Raw genomic sequence first — 19492 nt, forward strand, 5'->3', positions numbered from 1 at the left:
AGTAGTAGTAGTAAGTAGTGTGTGTGTGTGTGTGTGTGTGTGTGTGTGTGTGTGTGTGTGTGTGTGTGTGTGTGTGTGTGTGTGTGTGTGTGTGTGTGTGTGAGTGTGTGTGTGTGTGAGAGTGTGTTTCTACCTTGATAGTCGGGCTGAGCGGCTGCTCTCCTGCAGCAGCCATCTTGGCGTCAGTCTGGTGGGCCGGGCTCGTCAGGTTCTCCTCCTCCAATAGCAGGTATAGGTCCTTCAGGCTGTTCACCTAACGGACCAATCACAGAGCACAAGCTCACTTCAGGGAAGCAACAGATGTGACGGGAGGATGAAGAGAAGGCGTCTCACCATTGCAGCTGCATGCGTGACGTGTCTTGTGAGACCATGTGAGCTGGGCACGTTGAGTGTGCGACACATGCATCTATATCTACAGGTGCAGCTCAATACATTTGAATATCGTGGAAGTCTATATATTTAGCTGTATTGATGCAGTCATTTGTGCAAAAGGAGCACCAACCAAGTAGTGGGTGAACATACATGAACATACTTTTCAGAAGGCCGACATTTCTATATACAAAAGAAAAATACATTTATTTCAAATGTTTTATTGGTGATACAGAGTTTTGGGCTTTTATGAGCTGTAAGACATAATGATCAAAATTAAAACAAATAAAGGCTTAAAATATTCACTTTGTGTGTAATGAATCTATAATCTACGAGAGTTTCAGTTTGAATTACTGAAATAAAATAACTTTTCCATGATATTCTAACTTATCGAGCTGCACCTGTATTTAAAAAAAGAAAAGGACGTGGTAATCAAATCAAATGGTACCTCTAAGACGTCTTTGCCCTCTGTGTTCATCTTGCGGCCCAGCCTCCACTGTTTGAGGAAGCAGCGCAGCTTGAGGCTGAGTAGCAGCAGGGTCTGCTTCAGGTGCTGGGACTCCTGCGCAGCAGAACAGGTGACTGATGTCAGTTCTACCAGCGTCCTAATGTTATACAATGTATTTTCTAACTGTATATACTGTACAGAGGTGTCACCATCTAAATCTAATCGAATCCTAACCATAAAATGGAAAATACAAACAGCTTGAGTTCTATTTACCGTTACCATTTACATGTCTGTATTTACCTGCACATATTCCTTACTATATCTATATCTGTACATAATATATATCCTACTCATACTAGTTACGCTGCTGGCCAGTATAACCACTACCATACTGTCCTTATACCAGTATCACTGTACATAGATCTGATTAGCACTACACTCAGTACTAATTTGTATATTTTGTACCCAGTTTAATCACCTGTACATTGTATATTGCTGTTGCACTTTGCTGCTACATTTGCACTCTGGTTGGATTTCAAACTTTTTTTTGTTGTACTGTACTTGTGCTGTATGATGACAATACATTGAATCTAATATAATATTTACACATGTCCTGTCAGATATTCAAGGGGTCTCATGAGCATTTTTCTTTTTCCTGATTCTCTCTCTCTCCCTCTCTCTCTCTCTCTCTCTCTCTCTCTCTCTCTCTTCTCTCTCTCTCCCTCTCCCTCTCTCTCTCCCTCTCTCCCTCTCTCTCCCTCCCTCTGTACTCGCTGGCTCACCACTATGATTGACGCAAAGGGGAATTCCTCTTAATGTAATGTAATCTTTTTAGTCCTAGATAGAGCGTCCCTTCTTTATTTTGTCTCTTAGTTCTCTGGAGGGTATTTATTATTTATACTCTATTAGACATATTCCTGTCTTGTATTATCATATCTTCGGTCTGGGGAATCTATTTGAAGTTTTTCGACCCACGGCGGTGACATCAACGTGAACCAGCACAGAGACACACGGCCACATCTGTGTTACCTGAACGAGCAGAGTCCTCTCCTGGCTCCAGCACTTCTGCTGCAGGCGGGCCTGGAGCCCCAGACTCTGCAGCTGGAAGTCCCTCCGGACCAGCGCCTTCAGGTGCTCCTCCTGCAGCTGGATGCAGAGGCGGGAATGATGGGCTCGCGTTCACACGTGAGACTTGCAGACGATTAATATGCTTTTCACAACGTTCACGTCTCTTAATAACTGCAAATATGTATATAGGATTACCAATTATTAGGGGTGTAACGATTCGACCCCACAACGATTCATTCTATTACGATTCTTCAGGCAACGATTCAATGCATCATGAAATCTCTTCATTTGACCACGCTTCGATTCGATGTGATTCGAACAAATGTGGCTGAGGGAACTGATTCACTCAGCATGAATGGACTATAGGTAATTTTTTATAATCGTTACCTACTTACATTTTCAAACCGATGCAGTTGAACCGTCACCTTAGGATCGATGCATTGCAATGCATCGTTACACCCCTACCGATTATATTACCGTATTGACCCAGATATAAGACAATGCCCCCCCCCCCCCCCTCCCCGCAAATTATACTTGAAACGCGAGGTTGTCTTATCCGCACTCTAGAGATTGGAGGGGTCACAGCAAAGATAGTTCAACTTTGGAGCAATACAGTATTTAGCCCCTTTCCCGATAAGCTAGCATGTTTGGTATTAATGGATTCCTCTAGACCAGGGGTCAGCAACCTTTACTATCAAAAGAGCCACTTTTCCCCCGTCCCACAAAATAAAATGCTCAGGGAGCCGCACACCTATTTACCCTTAAAATGAAGATAACACAGTGTATAACGTTTTATATATCCCCAAGCATACCCCACATTTAGCATAAAACGCCTGACAATTGCATACCCAAAGTAATTTGCGATTTATTATACTTTATACTTATAGCACACAGTTTGTTGCATTAATGAGATTATAAAGCAAAAAAAATAAAAATTTTACTTTTTAATTGCTGTTTTTACCTGTTATAACAAAGGAAAACCTCAAACTCTTATGAAGAGGAGACAAACACTGGTGTCTGTAGACCGACTTTGAAATAAAACCCTGAACTATTCAGGTATATTTGAGTCCTTCCCTTATTTGTGGAACATTTATAAAATAAAAAGTAGTCCACTTTTAAAAAAGACTACCATGTGTAGACATACTTTGAAATAAAACACAGACAAGGAGAAAAAACACTGGCATCTGTAGACCTACTTTGAAATAAAACCCTGAACTATGCAGCTATATTAGAGTCCTTCCTTATTTGTGGAAAATCTATAAAATAAAATAAAAATATTTCGTTGTTCGCAAATTTCGCACCACATATCACTAAGGTAAGCCTTTTGTTGACTAAATATCTTAGTTGATGAAATATTTTTCATTTCAGTGTCACAGTATGACATCGATCTCCAAAATAAGAGAAAAAAAAAGAAAAATGTTTTATACCTGTCTGAGGGAGTGTTCTCTGTGTGTGTGTGTCTCCCTCTCCAGCTCCTCCTGCTCCTCCCTGGCCTCCTCTCTGGCCTCCTCCCTGGCCTCCTCTCTGGCCTCCTCCCTGGCCTCCTCTCTGGCCTCCTCCCTGGCCTCTGACAGCAGGAGCTCCAAGTCTATGGAATGAACAGGCTGGAAGAGAGAGGGGTGCAGGAGAGAGAGAGAGAGAGAGAGAGAGAGAGAGAGAGAGAGAGAGAGAGAGAGAGAGAGAGAGAGAGAGAGAGAGAGAGAGAGAAGACAGATAGAGAGGGGTGGAGGGAGAGAGTGATGGAGGGAGGGAGGGACGGAGAAGAGAGAGAGGGAGTGATGGAGGGAGGAAGGGATGGAGAAGAGAGGGAGAGAGAGAGAGAGTGATGGAGGGACGGAGAAGAGAGGGAGAGAAAGGAGACATTGCGTGAAACACGTTGCACAGAACACTTTGGTGCTACAAGTAAACACCTTTTAGATCACAGCCCAGCTGTGGCAGGATTTACAGTAAGACACACAAACACGCACACATACGCACAGACACACTCTCCCTCTCTCTCTCTCTCTCCCTACTCGCTCTCTCTCTCTCTCTCTCTCTCTCTCTCTCTCTAGATATAGAGAGAGAGATAGAGAGAGAGGGAGAGAGAGAGAGAGATAGAGAGAGAGGGAGAGAGAGAGAGAGTGAGAGAGAGATAGAGGGAGAGAGAGAGAGAGATAGTTTGTGTGTGTGTGTGTGACCTTCACAGGGAGATCCCAGTGTAACATAATGACCTTCACAGGGAGAGCTCCGTGTAATAATGACCTTCACAGGGAGAGCCCAGTGTAACATAATGACCTTCACAGGGAGAGCCCAGTGTAACATAATGACCTTCACAGGGAGAGCCCAGTGTAACATAATGACCTTCACAGGGAGAGCTCAGTGTAACATAATGACCTTCACAGGGAGAGCCCAGTGTAACATAATGACCTTCACAGGGAGAGCTCAGTGTAACATAATGACCTTCACAGGGAGAGCCCAGTGTAACATAATGACCTTCACAGGGAGAGCCCAGTGTAACATAATGACCTTCACAGGGAGAGCTCCGTGTAACATAATGACCTTCACAGGGAGAGCTCCGTGTAACATAATGACCTTCACAGGGAGAGCTCCGTGTAACATAATGACCTTCACAGGGAGAGCCCAGTGTAACATAATGACCTTCACAGGGTTGCATGGGGCATGGAAATCCAATTAGCAATCATTCATAACGTTCAAGAAAAAAGCCAAAAATCCCCTTTTTATTGCCAATCAGTAGTAGAACAGTATGATCTGAGGGGGGTTAGGGTTATGGAGGCAGTGATGGAGGGATGGATGGAGACACATTTTGGGAGGATTAGAGGATAAATAGAAAGACAAGGATGGAGGTATTGAGAATAAATTAAATGTAGAGTAAGGCTGGCAGGAGGGTGAATAAAACCTGATAGATAGATAGATAGATAGATAGATAGATAGAGATAGATAGATAGATAGATAGATAGATAGATAGATAGATAGATAGATAGATAGATAGATAGATAGATAGATAGATAGATAGATAGATAGATAGATAGATAGATAGATAGATAGTAGATAGATAGATAGATAGATAGATAGATAGATAGATAGATAGATAGATAGATAGATAGATAGATAGATAGATAGATAGATAGATAGATAGATAGATAGATAGATAGATAGATAGATAGATAGATAGATAGATAGATAGATAGATAGATAGATAGAAGATAGAATAGATAGATAGATATATTTGCCTTCATTTGTTTTATTTTTATTTCATACAACAGGATTGATAAGATGTAAGATGTTAGATGTTTATGTACAGTATATCCAGTGCTACTTTGTTATCGTTTATTTTACATAGAATACATCCAATAGATGTATTACACTTTCCATTAATACCCGGTGGATAATGCACTCTGTATTGTGATGGAGGTCTGTGCGGTAGAGTTCTTTCTCTATTCTTTCTTTCTATTCCTCATACTAGCTCCGGCTAGATGGCCACAAACTAATGCAAGGTCTATGGGGTCGCATTCCTGTCTGTACAAGCTGACCGAGGCTCATTGCAATCTACTTTGTGGGCACTGTGGAGTCAATTTCAGTTGTCTTCAGGTCCAGAGCTACAGTAGATGAGGGACAGCATGGATTGTGCTGAGAAAGGATTCTACGAATCGAAAACATCACTGGTAAGTATGAAATAGGGCCGGGGGTTCTTTAAATCCCTGTAAACCTTCTAGTCAGGGAACATTCTGCTAAGCTGTGCTGCTAGGCTACATCATGTCTCACTACGGAGTGACAGGTGTGACAGGCAGCCGCTCAACAGAGAACATAGCATGAAGCTAGTTCACTGTACCTTTCACTTTCTCTCTCTTCTTGCTCTCGCCCTCTCCCTGTACCTCTCTCTCTCCCTGCCTCCCTCTCTTCTCGCTCTCTTTATTCTCTGCCTCCCTCTCTTCTCTCTCTCTTTATTTCCCTGCCTCCCTCTCTTCTCTCTCTCTATCTCCCTGCAACCCCTCTCTTCTCTCTCTCTTCTACCTGCCTCCCTCCCTCTTTGCGCTCCCCTCTTCCCTGTACCTCTCTATTATCTCTCCCTGCTTCCCTATCTCTCCCCTGCCTCTCTCTCTCTCTTCTTCTCTCTCTCTCTCTCTCTCTCTCTCTCTCTCTCTCTCTCTCTCTCACCCACCAGTCATTCATTCACCGATATTATCGGCCGATATTGGCATTAAAATGTGATATCGGAAATATCGGTTAAATTATATATATATATATATTTCTTTTTACATTTCTATAACCTTTATTTACCCAGGCAAGCAAGTGAGAACAAATTCAGATTTTATTTATTGTCAAAAGATGCATAATGTTATGTTAATTCCACAACAAGACATAATATGTCATATTATGTAATGTTAATTATGTGAATTTATTCCGTTTTTTTGGGGGGGGGAAACCCTGCATATATCGGTATCGGTTGATAACGGTATCGGAAATTAAGAGTTGGACAATATCGGTATATCGGTATCGGTAAAAAGCCAATATCGAGCATCCCTGATTAGAATGCTTCACATCGATGACACAGTGTGTCCTTGTGTTCAACGCGAGGAGTCATGTTGTTTGTCAGAGCTGCTGTCCGTCTCCGCCAGACCTCCACGTCTCCACTTTGACGGACAGAGCGTTCAGACAGGATTACCTTCCTGGAACAGATGGAGACGTCAACGTTGGTTTGGCTGCTCACGTTGACAATGAGTAGTGTTCCTGCTAACAGTAACCCACCATCAAATGATGTTGTAACTTAAAAACAAACCACTGGACCGCAATACTGTCATACATTTTCTCTCTGTTTTGCCACCTAAGAAGGCAAATATTGTTCTGGCCAGTTTTACTATTAGGAAACACACACACCTGTGTGCGCACAATCACACACACACACACACACACACACACACACACACACACACACACACACACACACACACACACACACACTGGGCAGACACTGACTCACTCATCAATCCCATTATTGACTGACATGCACTCACTCTCTCTCTCTCTCTCTCGCTCTCTATCTCTGTCACTCTGCTATCGACTGGGTGTTTTAATGACAGTTAAAAAGTGTCAGTGTAGAGTAGACGTGACACTATCACCTGGCACGTGGCTGTCTAAGTAACAAACAGCGTGTGGAGAGAAAACACTGATGTTCTATTAGAAGGCGCTGAGTCCTTAAAAGGAATATCCAATCCTAGGACAGAATCAATTAAGTGGAATTCATTAATTAAGCTTCACTTAAAAACTATGGTTTCCCATGTCACAACTGCTTGTTTTTCTTTTAACTAGGCAGTAGATGTGCTCTAGTATGCAATGATAGCTTTATTTTTTGTATATATATATATATATATATATATATATATATATATATATATATATATATATATTAGTGCTGTCAGGCGATTAAAAAAATGTATCTAATTAATTACAGGATTTGTAATTAATTAATCTAATTAATCGCATAACCATTTTATGCCTGATATTCTATATTCTATAATCATATTTCAAATTGCATGTGTCCGGATGGCAGAATTCAGTACTGTATCTACAAAACCTTCTGTTTAATCATCTTCCATCTATTAATTTGCTTAGATTTTTCAGGTCTGGTCAATTTGAGCATGGTGTTATTCACAGTCAAAGATACAAAAAAAATTATTGATATTCTCATTTGGTTCATTACAATTTACTCAAAATAAAATTTTCATTCAATCAATCACCGCGCAGATTGATTGATTGAATGAAAATGTTATTAACAGATTGCAGAATGGGTACAATACAGTACAACACACAATTGTCGTACTGTCGTACTGTCGTAAGGATGCAGACCAGAGAAAGACTTTCGTCTTGTTTACATCAGGGTCCCCCATTTTTTATTCATAATGAATTGTAAGTAAGGGTGCAACTTGCTCAGTGCAATCCATTCTTTGTGGATCTAGCCCACAGTATTTCTGACACTGGGAATACATTCCCTGAGATTCATAGATGTCCCTAGAATCAGATACCAAGAACATGCAAATGGACCATATTAAAAAAGAAAAAAGTCTGTAAATGTGTATTCTACATTCTTATGGAATGAATGAGATACAAAAAAAATTATAAAAAAAAAAAAAAAAAAAAAATTGTAATCCTTTTTCAGTTAATTTTCATAACGCGATAATTTGCTGTGTAATTAATTAATCTAATTAACGCGATAAACTGACAGCCCTAATATATATATAAAATATTTAATCTGATTAATCGCATGATTGTCCATAGTTAACTAGTTAATTAATCGCATATTTTTTATCTGTTCTAAATCTACCTTAAAAAGATCTTTTTCAAGTTTTAATACTCTTATCAACATGAGACTGAGTCAACAAATGCTTGCTTTATGCAGCCATTTATCACAAAAGGATGACCCTCATGCATTGCAAATTTGCATCAAATTCAAAACAGAGTGATGCACAAAATAGTTTTAAAGAAAATAATAATTTAAAACAATGAATAAAGTGTGCATGAAATAATAGGGGAAAGAAAACGTTAGGAACTTGTTACATATTTCACAAGGGCTGAGGACTCACCCTCCCGCCCCCCCCCCCCTCTCTCTCACACACTCTCCCAGCTCTCTCTCTCACACACACACACACACACACACACACACACACACACACACACACACACACACACACACACACACACACACACACACACACACACACACACACACTCACACACACACAGACACACACACACACACACACACACACACACACACACACACACACACTTTGAGTCAGAAACAAACATAGTATCAATGAGAGTATCAATAATACACCTGAGTGTGTTAAAAAAAATAGTGGCGTTGACATAATTGTGCGTTAACACGTAAATATCACGTTAACTTTGACAGCCTTATATATATATTAGTGCTGCCAGGCGATTAAAAAAATTTATCTAATTAATTACAGGATTTGTAATTAATTAATCTAATTAATCGCATTTTAATCGCATAACCATTTTATGCCTGATATTCTATATTCTATAATCATATTTCAAATTGCATGTGTCCAGATGGCATAATTCAGTACTGTATCTACAAAACCTTCTGTTTAATCATCTTCCATCTATTAATTTGCTTAGATTTTTCAGGTCTGGTCAATTTGAGCATGGTGTTATTCACAGTCAAAGATAAAAAAAAATGTATTGATATTCTCATTTGGTTCATTACAATTGACTCAAAATAAGATTTTCATTCAATCAATCACAGCGCAGATTGATTTATTGAATGAAAATGTTATTAACAGATTGCAGAATGGGTACAATACAGTATGGCTCAATACACACAATTGTTAAGGGCATGCAGACCAGAGAAAGACTTTCGTCTTGTTTACATCAGGGTCCCCCATTTTCAATTCATAATGAATTGTAAGTAAGGGTGCAACTTGCACCGTGCAATCCATTCTTTGTGGATCTAGCCCACAGTATTTCTGACACTGGGAATACATTCCCTGAGATTCATAGATGTCCCTAGAATCAGATACCAAGAACATGCAAATGGACCATATTAAAAAAAAGTCTGTAAATGTGTATTCTACATTCTCATGGAATGAATGAGATACAAAAAAAATTATAAAAAAAAAATATTATAATTGTTTATTTTTTTGTTGTAATTAATTTTGAGTTAATTTTCATAACGCGATAATTTGCTGTGTAATTAATTAATCTAATTAACGCGATAAACTGACAGCCCTAATATATATATATAATATATATAAGGTCATACCTCCAGCACAGGGAATCTTAATCTTATCGTCTTCTCCAGAGAGAGCCAAGATAGATACCAGTTTTTTCTCTGTGCGTTCAGTAGAAAGCTATCTGGCTGCACGTTAGCCTAGCTTAGCACAATGAATGGAAGCGGACAGTGATGGGTAGCCTAGGCATTGTCCAACTAACACCCCTCCCGAAGGCTAACCGGCAATGTCCGCTTCCATTCATTGTGCTAAGATAGGCTAACGTGCAGCCAGATACAGTAGCTTTCTACTTAAGTAGATTAAAAGTTGAGAAACCCATTTTCATCATTCATCATCATTCATCATTCATCATTCTTCATTGTCAAAGCCACGCACATAATACACATAATCTGCTGATTCTAATACTTCACACAAAGCTATCATCCCTGTAATGAGCGATAGATTTGTTGCGCAAGTGTCATTATATTACATGAAAAGCGAGGATGTCATAAGTCTCTTATCCTCCACATTTCCCTTTTAGCTAGCATGGGGATATTTGATAGCATCAGACTTTGAAAGCTCTCCTCCTGATTGAAAGCCGTGCACTGTAGATGTGAGCAAAGCTATGATTGGGTTATTAAGACTCAGCGGAGGGTCCAGGCCAGTGGGGGTTTAAAGGGTTAAACAATCTTTGCACAAACAGGTTTGATCGCAAGCTTCACAAGTGATTCTAAACGAGGTTAAACAACATGACCGCACTACGAACTGGCCACAAACAACTGTGATTATGAGCTCATTAATGTCGATCTCATTTTACTCAGGCAAACAAAGCGATTCAACAAAGTCCTGATTTCGTTTTTTTTTTAAACTTAATTTTTTAGCGTTTATCGCTTTTCTGGTCAAGCATGACCGACAGATACAGGGTGAAACGGGATATAGATCAGGGGAAGACATTCTGGTAAATGACGGCGGGTCCGGGAATCGAACTCGGAGTCCACCAGATCCGTGACGCAGCACGGTTTTCCCCGACGCAGAAATAGCGCCGAGATATGCGGTGAGCTACTGGAGCTCCCACTGATTTCGTTTTTGACAATGATTCTCTCAACATTTGAGCAGAATCTGCAGGTATATTTCCATCAGGCTGGCACCGCACTGTTTTTTTTTTTTTAAACTTTGGCCATTCCCCTGGCTCTTTTATACGTTTATCGCATTTATTCTGGTCAAGGATGACCGACAGAAACAGGCTGAAAGGGTTCAGATGGGGGGGAAGACACTCTGGGAAAGGCACGGCTGCAGTCCGGGATTCGAACTCGCTAAACCCCAGATCCGTGACGAGCACGGTTGTCCCCGGCGCCGAAATAGCGCTCGAGGTACGTGGTGAGCTACTGGAGCTCCCCTGGCACCGCACTGTTTAATGATTAATCTTCTTAAGGCCTGCCTGATAGGGAGCGACAGGGTCTTGTGTTAGAGAGCCACAGTGCCCGTCTGAAGCTGATGTTATCAGCCGGCTCCCAGCCACGTCTCTGTCTGAGTCTATGTCTCTCGCCCCTCTCTCACACAGACACCTCACACTGACACCGTCTACTGTCCATCTACCATCTACTCTATCACAAAGACCGTCTAAGTTCTCTCGCCCCTCTCTCACAGAAACACAGTCTATGTCTCTCGCCCCTCTCTCACAGAGACACAGTCTATGTCTCTCGCAACTCTCTCACAGAGACCGTCTATGTCTCTCGCCCCTCTCTCACAGAGACACAGTCTATGTCTATGTCTCACGCCCCTCTCTCACACAGACAAAGTCTATGTCTCTCGTCCCTCTCTCACACATACACCATCTGTCTCTCTCATTCTTCTCACACAGACAGACACCATCTATGTCTATGTCTCTCGCCCCTCTCTCACACAGACACAGTCTATGTCTCTCGCCCCTCTCTCACACAGACACAGTCTATGTCTCTCGCCCCTCTCTCACACAGACACAGTCTATGTCTCTCGCCCCTCTCTCACACATACACCATCTGTCTCTCTCATTCCTCTCACACACACAGACACTATCTATGTCTCTCGCCCCTCTCTCACACAGGGGAACAGGTATGTTGGAGCTTCCCTTTTTTGGTGTTTTTTCACGGTCCATGTGAAAGAGTCAGATTTTCTTTAGACCAGAAGTAATGGAACTGAAATGACTGACAGGTGAGAGGAGAAGGAGTAGACAGAGAGAGAGAGAGAGAGAGAGAGAGAGAGAAATCAAGAGAGAAAGAGACCGTTTATGTGCATGTGTGTGCGTGTTTGTGTGTGTATGTTTATGTGTGTGTGTGTTTATGTGTGTATGTTTATGTGTGTGTGTGTGTTTATGTGTGTATGTTTATGTGTGTGTGTGTGTGTGTGTGTGTGTGTGTGTGTGTGTGTGTGTGTGTGTGTGTGTGTGTGTGTGTGTGTGTGGTGATAATAATCCACTAGACTCTGATGAACACACAGTTATTATTGATATTACTCTGTTTGCTTACTCAGGCTATTTACACCCACATCACACAGCAGACTGCAAATACAGCATCTGATAGTCGTTACAGATGTATCCGATGTAGCGGTCCTATCTGTTTACCCGAGTCAGCTCCTGGATTGCTAGCTCCGCCTACTTTACAATTATTTAGCTATTCTTCATATAACAAATAATGTATGAATGATGAAGTGAAATTAAATGCAATTCAGTAGGAGAATCAGGCAACAGTTGCTCTACTCCTTAGAAACTGGGTACCTCAGACGAAGAACCATATAAGTCCGTTTAAAGTTTTCAGAGGAACACTGTTTTCGAACAGTAAAATCTAAAGATGGTGAGTTATCATTAGGGATGGGTACCTTTCACATTTGAACCGATACCGGTACCGGTACCTGTGAATCGATACCGGTACCCAACGGTACCTTTTTTCGGTACTTTAGTCTCAAGAAATGTAATTTACCTACCTCAGTCGTAAAAAAGAAAATCCAAACTTCAAATAACTACAATTTCGACAGTTTTCGGCTTGTCATTGCTCCGACTGCTTTGTTGTTGAATCAAGTCAAATCCTAGGTAAGCATATATTGTGCGTGTGAACGTTGACATGAAAAAATTTTTTTTTAATATTTTTTTTATGTATCTCACGTGATTCGATACTCGGTAGTACCGACGTGTTTCGGTTCGGTACCTCAAAAGTACCGAATTCGGTACCCATCCCTAGTTATCATGTTGTGTTCACTCATAGTTAAATACAGTAGAGGTTGAGTACTTTAAAATCTAAAGATGGTAAGTTAGAGTGTTGTGTTCATTTATAGTTAAAGACAGTAGAGGTTGAGTAGTTTCTTGATATATAACATTGACACTACAAGTGATTTAGATTAACTTCACAACTGCAATACTGTACATGGGCTGTCCAAAGAATTTCAAAATGGACTTATATGGTTCTTCAGTGCAAGGGTTCAATTGTTTCAAAAATGTATCTAAATGAAAAGCAGAAAAAACAGAAAGCTTCCAACAACAACAACAACAACAACAACACAGTATTAGGTTTGCATCTGTCTCTAGCTCTTTTCCTTTGCTCTCTTCCACACACACACACACACACACACACACACACACACACACACACACACACACACACACACACACACACACACACACACACACACACACACACACACACACACACACACACACACACAGCATTTGATGTAATTGATCATACCTTGCTTGTAGATAAGCTACAGTGTTACAGTTTCACCTCCAATGCACTATCATGGTTTATTAATTATCTCTCAGGGAGACAACAGAGAGTCTTCTTTAATGGCAGCTTTTCAAAATGGAATCCCATTAACTGTGGGGTTCCACAAGGAAGCTGCCTAGGGCCTTTGTTATACTCCATCTTTACCAATGATTTACCGTTGGCTGTAAAAAATGTTAAAACAATTATGTATGCTGATGACACAACATTATACAGTGCAGCTACAGCTGAGCAAGATGTAACTGATACCTTAAACAGGGCCTTAACAGACATTTATGAATGGATTGAGTGCAACAAGTTGGTGTTAAATATCTCTAAGACAAAGGCCATTGTGCTTGGATCTAGACACTAGGGGTTGAGAGAAACCGGTGCTTTTTCAATGTATGTGATGTAGATTGGGGAGAGATGACGACAGCTAAAAACGGTGGTAATGAAATGTGCATGGTTCGCTTTAGAAAACGGTGATAGAAGAAGAGGCAGTAGCCATCACTGCAGAAGGTTTAGCAGCCAGCCGAATGTTTACATTCCTTGTAAGAACATAGATAACAGAGTGTAGGCCCAGAGCAGGAGGAGAGGGGTGACCTCTTTAATGCAACAGTGGATGAAACGTTTAATGGTGTGAAAGGTTAGCAGTCGTCATGACAGCACGTCGCATGACAACCAGGAGAGGGGCGGGGGGCCGTCGTTGCTACGACGAAGACCTATAAGTCGAACGGTGTTTCCGGGTAGGGCAGACTAGAATCTGACTCAGACTAGAATCTGACCGAGAGCGAGTAGGACTGAGATCACACAGAGGACCTTCTCTCCTCTCATCACGAGAGAGGGGGGGGGGGGGGGGGGGGGAAGAATGCCACGACCTCAGTAGCTTCGGCTACCACGAGGATGGTCTTAGGCTAACGAACAGGCCTGAACACTATTGGACTGAATCACAAAAGGACAATCTGAACACACCGAAAGATCATTAGAATAGTCTCTTCAAGGACGATACAATTTGATAACATCTGATAACATCTGATTATGAGGTTTCTGTTTATAGCAATAAAACAACGCTTTTCCTCACAAGGTATCTCACGTTGTCGAAGTGTCGAATTCTTACGGAAGTGGAGGAGTATTATGGTTTACGGATTGCACTAACGGGGGGGAGATAAGGATCTTATCTACCAGTATCTGAGACGTCAGGACCATTAAAAGTACACAACGCAGAGGAATTGGATGGAGAGCCAAACAGACGAAGACGTGATACTGGCCAGTTTGATCAGAATCTAACAGTTGATGCCGTTGGGACCCGGATTTGCAAGAGATTAAAACAACGGGAACAGTTGGTTGTTGATGACAGCCGGATTTGCAAGAGATAAGAACAACGGATAAAGACTTTTTCAATAATGGGGCGACAGTGGACAACAGTCATCAATGTGTGGGAGAATCATGATCGAAGCAAGGCCGGTCAGCCCTGGGAGAGAGCGGCGAGTCGAGCGGTCAGGAGGCGAACCAGCGCTGTAGGGGAAACAGCGCTCCGATCAAAAATGTGAGTTCACTGTGCACACGGTTGTTTTGATCTTAAGCCAAATAAAAACGAACAGATAGTGAATCCATAAACGTAAACATTTCTAGTTCGACACAGAGAGCTGTAATAGTGTGTTTTGGGACAGAGCAGAGCGGCACAGTTTTGTTTTGAAAATCGAAGGTGTTATCTGAAAGGGAACCAAAACAGTCATAGATGACGAAAGAAAGCAAAATATGAGCAGAGAGCCATGGTGAAAATCGAGGGTGTTATCTACAATTTGAATGAAAAGCAAACGAGGCAGGCTGCACAGTTTTGGTTTAAGGAGGGTAAATGCGAGATGAGGAAAGGGGGGGGGGGGGGCGCTTGAATCAGATCGAAAAATTGTTATGGCGGGACTGTTTTCATAACAGAAGGAAAGTCGAAAGGAGATTGTACCAGTGTGTATTATGTCCGATCAGGCAAGAGTATTAGTCTGAGAAAGCGTCCCCTGATAATGGATAGGAAAGAGAGGAAAACAGCAGTGTTTTTAGGCCTTGGAAGGAGGGGCAGCGTTCGTTTTGTTTGTGAGAGAGTAGCCATTATGAGCGAGTCAAAATGGCCGTGAGCACCACGAGGAGATAACAACAGATAAAGAACCAGGAAGTGACACGTCAACTAAAACACCATGGAGGAGGAGTAGGTCGCCACCTAGTGGCGGAGGGGGGGTAGTGCTGGGGAGTTTCCATTACCCATAGGGGAATATTTAGAGTTTAATTCAATTAAGGAGTTTAATTGCGGAGGGGGGGGGGGGTAGTGCTGGGGAGTTTCCATTACCCATAGGGGAATATTTAGAGTTTAATTCAATTAAGGAGTTTAATTGCGGAGGGGGGGGGGGGTAGTGCTGGGGAGTTTCCATTACCCATAGGCGAATATGTAGAGTTTAAGTTAATTAAGGAGTTGAATTTTTTCAAAATTACCAACTGCTTGTGTGTATACACGGTGGTGTATGTGAGAACTTTGTAAAGGAACTCAAAGTGTGGTATATAGAGCGACGGGACAGCTCCAGGGCGATGGTAGACAGCCCCGTAGGGTATAGAGCGACGGTGACAGCTCCAGGGCGATGGTAGACAGCCCCGTAGGGTATAGAGCGACGGTGACAGCTCCAGGGCGATGGTAGACAGCCCCGTAGGGTATAGAGCGACGGTGACAGCTCCAGGGCGATGGTAGACTGCCCCGTAGGGTATAGAGCGACGGTGACAGCTCCAGGGCGATGGTAGACAGCCCCGTAGGGTATAGAGCAACGGTGACAGCTCCAGGGCGACGGTAGACAGCCCCGTAGGGTATAGGGCGACGGACAGCTCTGTTGTATGTTAGATGATAGTACGAGTACGTATGTGAGTTAGGAGCAGGGAACCAACCTGCTCTGTTGTATGTTAGAGCGATGCAAATAGTTTTAGGCACTGATTCTGGGTTTTTTGGTTGTTGCACTGTTTTTGGGTTATCACAAAGAGGCGGGAAGAGGGTCCGTGCGTGAGGATACCAAGTGCGTGGGATGCCAAAAGATAGGGGGACAGGGCTTATGTTGTGTGCTCGGTTGTATGTTATTATCATAATAATAAGATCGATATACAGGTTAATTAAATAAGTTTAATTATTAATTGATTAAATAAGAATTGCACAGAAAGATGGTGCAGTTATTTGAATGGGTTAATTATTGAATAAAGAGGGAGGTTGAATTCCAGTGGGGCCTTCTCACACCTAATAAATAGGCAGAGTCTTGAGGGGACACGTCACCAGAAAGAACTGGCGCGCGCTGGGGGTCAACCGTGGGACAAACGTAGAGCGCCGAGTGGGTATCGTTTAGCTGCTGGTGTCACGCCGGAAGACAACGAAACAGGGAACAGCCCTGTAGGATTAGATATGGGTGTTGAGAAGGTGGGGGACTAATAGAGAACAAATAGCGCCATGGGCTGTAGGACACTCACACCGTCCAACAGTCTGAAAGGGCGTGGCCATGGCAGGGGCTTGCAGAGGAAAAAAAATATATAGAGAACGAGCTGCAGGCCCAAAGCCACGGTAGACTAATAGAAAACACAGGGTCGAGTGTACAGAAAGACTGCCGGTGTTGTGTTTCTGCTTTCAAGGGGGGAATGACACCGACAGCGATGGAGATGGCCAGGAGACAGACTGGAGGAGGAGGAAGCCGCAGGGGCCAGGCACCGCAGCCTGGTACACAGATGATCCACGACGAGAGGAGACGGCGGCGGTGGAGATGAGCCTCAACCAAGATGACCGACAGGGCGGAGATGACCGACGGGGCGGAGACGGCCGACGAGGCGGAGTCCAGCGGTCGCAGGCGGTGTTGCCCAGGGGAGAACGAGGCAGACATCGGAGGGGCCTTCACGGCGGAGACGCTGTTTAGAGAGCGTTTTGAAACAACAGAGCACGGGCGGTGAATCATGAACAAAACAGGGACTTCCTTTCAGAGTCAATCAGGAGATCGAGAGACGAGACAACAGCGAGAAGTCCTGTGTTCATTGATTAGGAGTATGAGATATAAATGGAGGATTCATATATAAGATATATGTATAGAAGGATATATATATATAGAAGGTAGATAAGAGGGAGAACAGTAAAACAACAGGATATAATTATTGGGAGCAGACAGGGGGGGCTCCAATGGTTATGAGTCGTTGGATGTTGTTGGTTGTGGTGGTCGGTTTCGGTTCCCTTTGTGCACGAAGGGGGGCGCAAACAGACATCAGGCAGCAAGATCACTGGGTTGACCGTGGGCCGTCTTCATTTCTTGTGCACGGGAGATGAGGTTGGTTTGCTTCAACCACAGGCTATTTTTGGCATAATTAATTGAAAAACCAAATAATGATTTATGATTCTGAAGGGGTGATAAGAATCAAGGGGGGATTGAGAGAAACCGGTGCTTTTTCAATGTATGTGATGTAGATTGGGGAGAGATGACGACAGCTAAAAACGGTGGTAATGAAATGTGCATGGTTCGCTTTAGAAAACGGTGATAGAAGAAGAGGCAGTAGCCATCACTGCAGAAGGTTTAGCAGCCAGCCGAATGTTTACATTCCTTGTAAGAACATAGATAACAGAGTGTAGGCCCAGAGCAGGAGGAGAGGGGTGACCTCTTTAATGCAACAGTGGATGAAACGTTTAATGGTGTGAAAGGTTAGCAGTCGTCATGACAGCACGTCGCATGACAACCAGGAGAGGGGCGGGGGGCCGTCGTTGCTACGACGAAGACCTATAAGTCGAACGGTGTTTCCGGGTAGGGCAGACTAGAATCTGACTCAGACTAGAATCTGACCGAGAGCGAGTAGGACTGAGATCACACAGAGGACCTTCTCTCCTCTCATCACGAGAGAGGGGGGGGGGGGGGGGGAGGAAGAATGCCACGACCTCAGTAGCTTCGGCTACCACGAGGATGGTCTTAGGCTAACGAACAGGCCTGAACACTATTGGACTGAATCACAAAAGGACAATCTGAACACACCGAAAGATCATTAGAATAGTCTCTTCAAGGACGATACAATTTGATAACATCTGATAACATCTGATTATGAGGTTTCTGTTTATAGCAATAAAACAACGCTTTTCCTCACAAGGTATCTCACGTTGTCGAAGTGTCGAATTCTTACGGAAGTGGAGGAGTATTATGGTTTACGGATTGCACTAACGGGGGGGAGATAAGGATCTTATCTACCAGTATCTGAGACGTCAGGACCATTAAAAGTACACAACGCAGAGGAATTGGATGGAGAGCCAAACAGACGAAGACGTGATACTGGCCAGTTTGATCACAATCTAACAGGGTGCACCGATATATCGGTCGGGTATCGGTATCGGCCGATAAGTGCCTTGTTGACTGCTATCGGCCTATCGGCCGATAAGCTCAAATGTGCCGATAGCAGTCGCCGATAACTAACCATCCATTTGTGTAGCGTCAAAAGGCAAAAAAAATAAATTCACTCGCGACCTACCTGCACAACGCCCGCCGTCCCCCCCACACACACACAAGCTACTGCATCAAAGTTACTATTTATGATTAACAAGGCATTCGTTTTGTGGCATTAACGTTATATAGTTAGTGTTACACGGACAATAACATCAGCATATTATTATTACCCATAGCAGCAAGGCATTACTCCGAGTCCGTTCATAGCCGGGAGGCAGAAGACTAACGTTACTGGTGAAAATGTGATTTACGTTGGAATACTCCTTTGCCAACTTGCTGTACTTTGCTTGCAGGTCTGCAGCCATTATTACTGGATTAAGAATAGCCCCAACTTTAGCCAACGTAACGTTATGGCTAAACCTTTAACATTAGTTAACCCTAGCTTTCGGTTAGCTGTTCAATGTTAATAACACAACCAAGCGAATCCATCAGAGCTCCCCATCAACACCGCTCTGTCGGGAGGATGGCATTTAAGAAAGTATCTGCTGTTAAAATGACACAAACATTCGTTTTGTGGCATTAACGTTATTATAGTTAGTTACACGTTCAATTACATCAGCATAGTATTTACCCGAAGATAGCAAGCAAGCCGTGCATAGCTCGGTTACATTCCGTTGCTCATTCCGTACCCAACTACACATTCTGCAATCTGTTAATAAAGTTTTC

General features: G+C 42.7%; 1 protein-coding gene across 1 annotated transcript in view; it reads right to left on the minus strand.

Annotated features, from left to right (window-relative positions):
* mtcl2 (microtubule crosslinking factor 2) overlaps positions 1-19492 on the minus strand; it is a 179963-nt gene that overhangs the window by 45921 nt on the left and 114550 nt on the right. Inside the window, 4 exon segments of the mRNA XM_084333500.1 lie at positions 134-253; positions 818-931; positions 1847-1963; positions 3313-3489. Coding sequence (XP_084189626.1) covers positions 134-253; positions 818-931; positions 1847-1963; positions 3313-3489 — 528 coding nt within the window.

This window comes from Notolepis coatsorum (assembly GCF_963971535.1).
Source record: "Notolepis coatsorum genome assembly, chromosome: 17".
NCBI classification, from domain to species: domain Eukaryota; kingdom Metazoa; phylum Chordata; class Actinopteri; order Aulopiformes; family Paralepididae; genus Notolepis; species Notolepis coatsorum.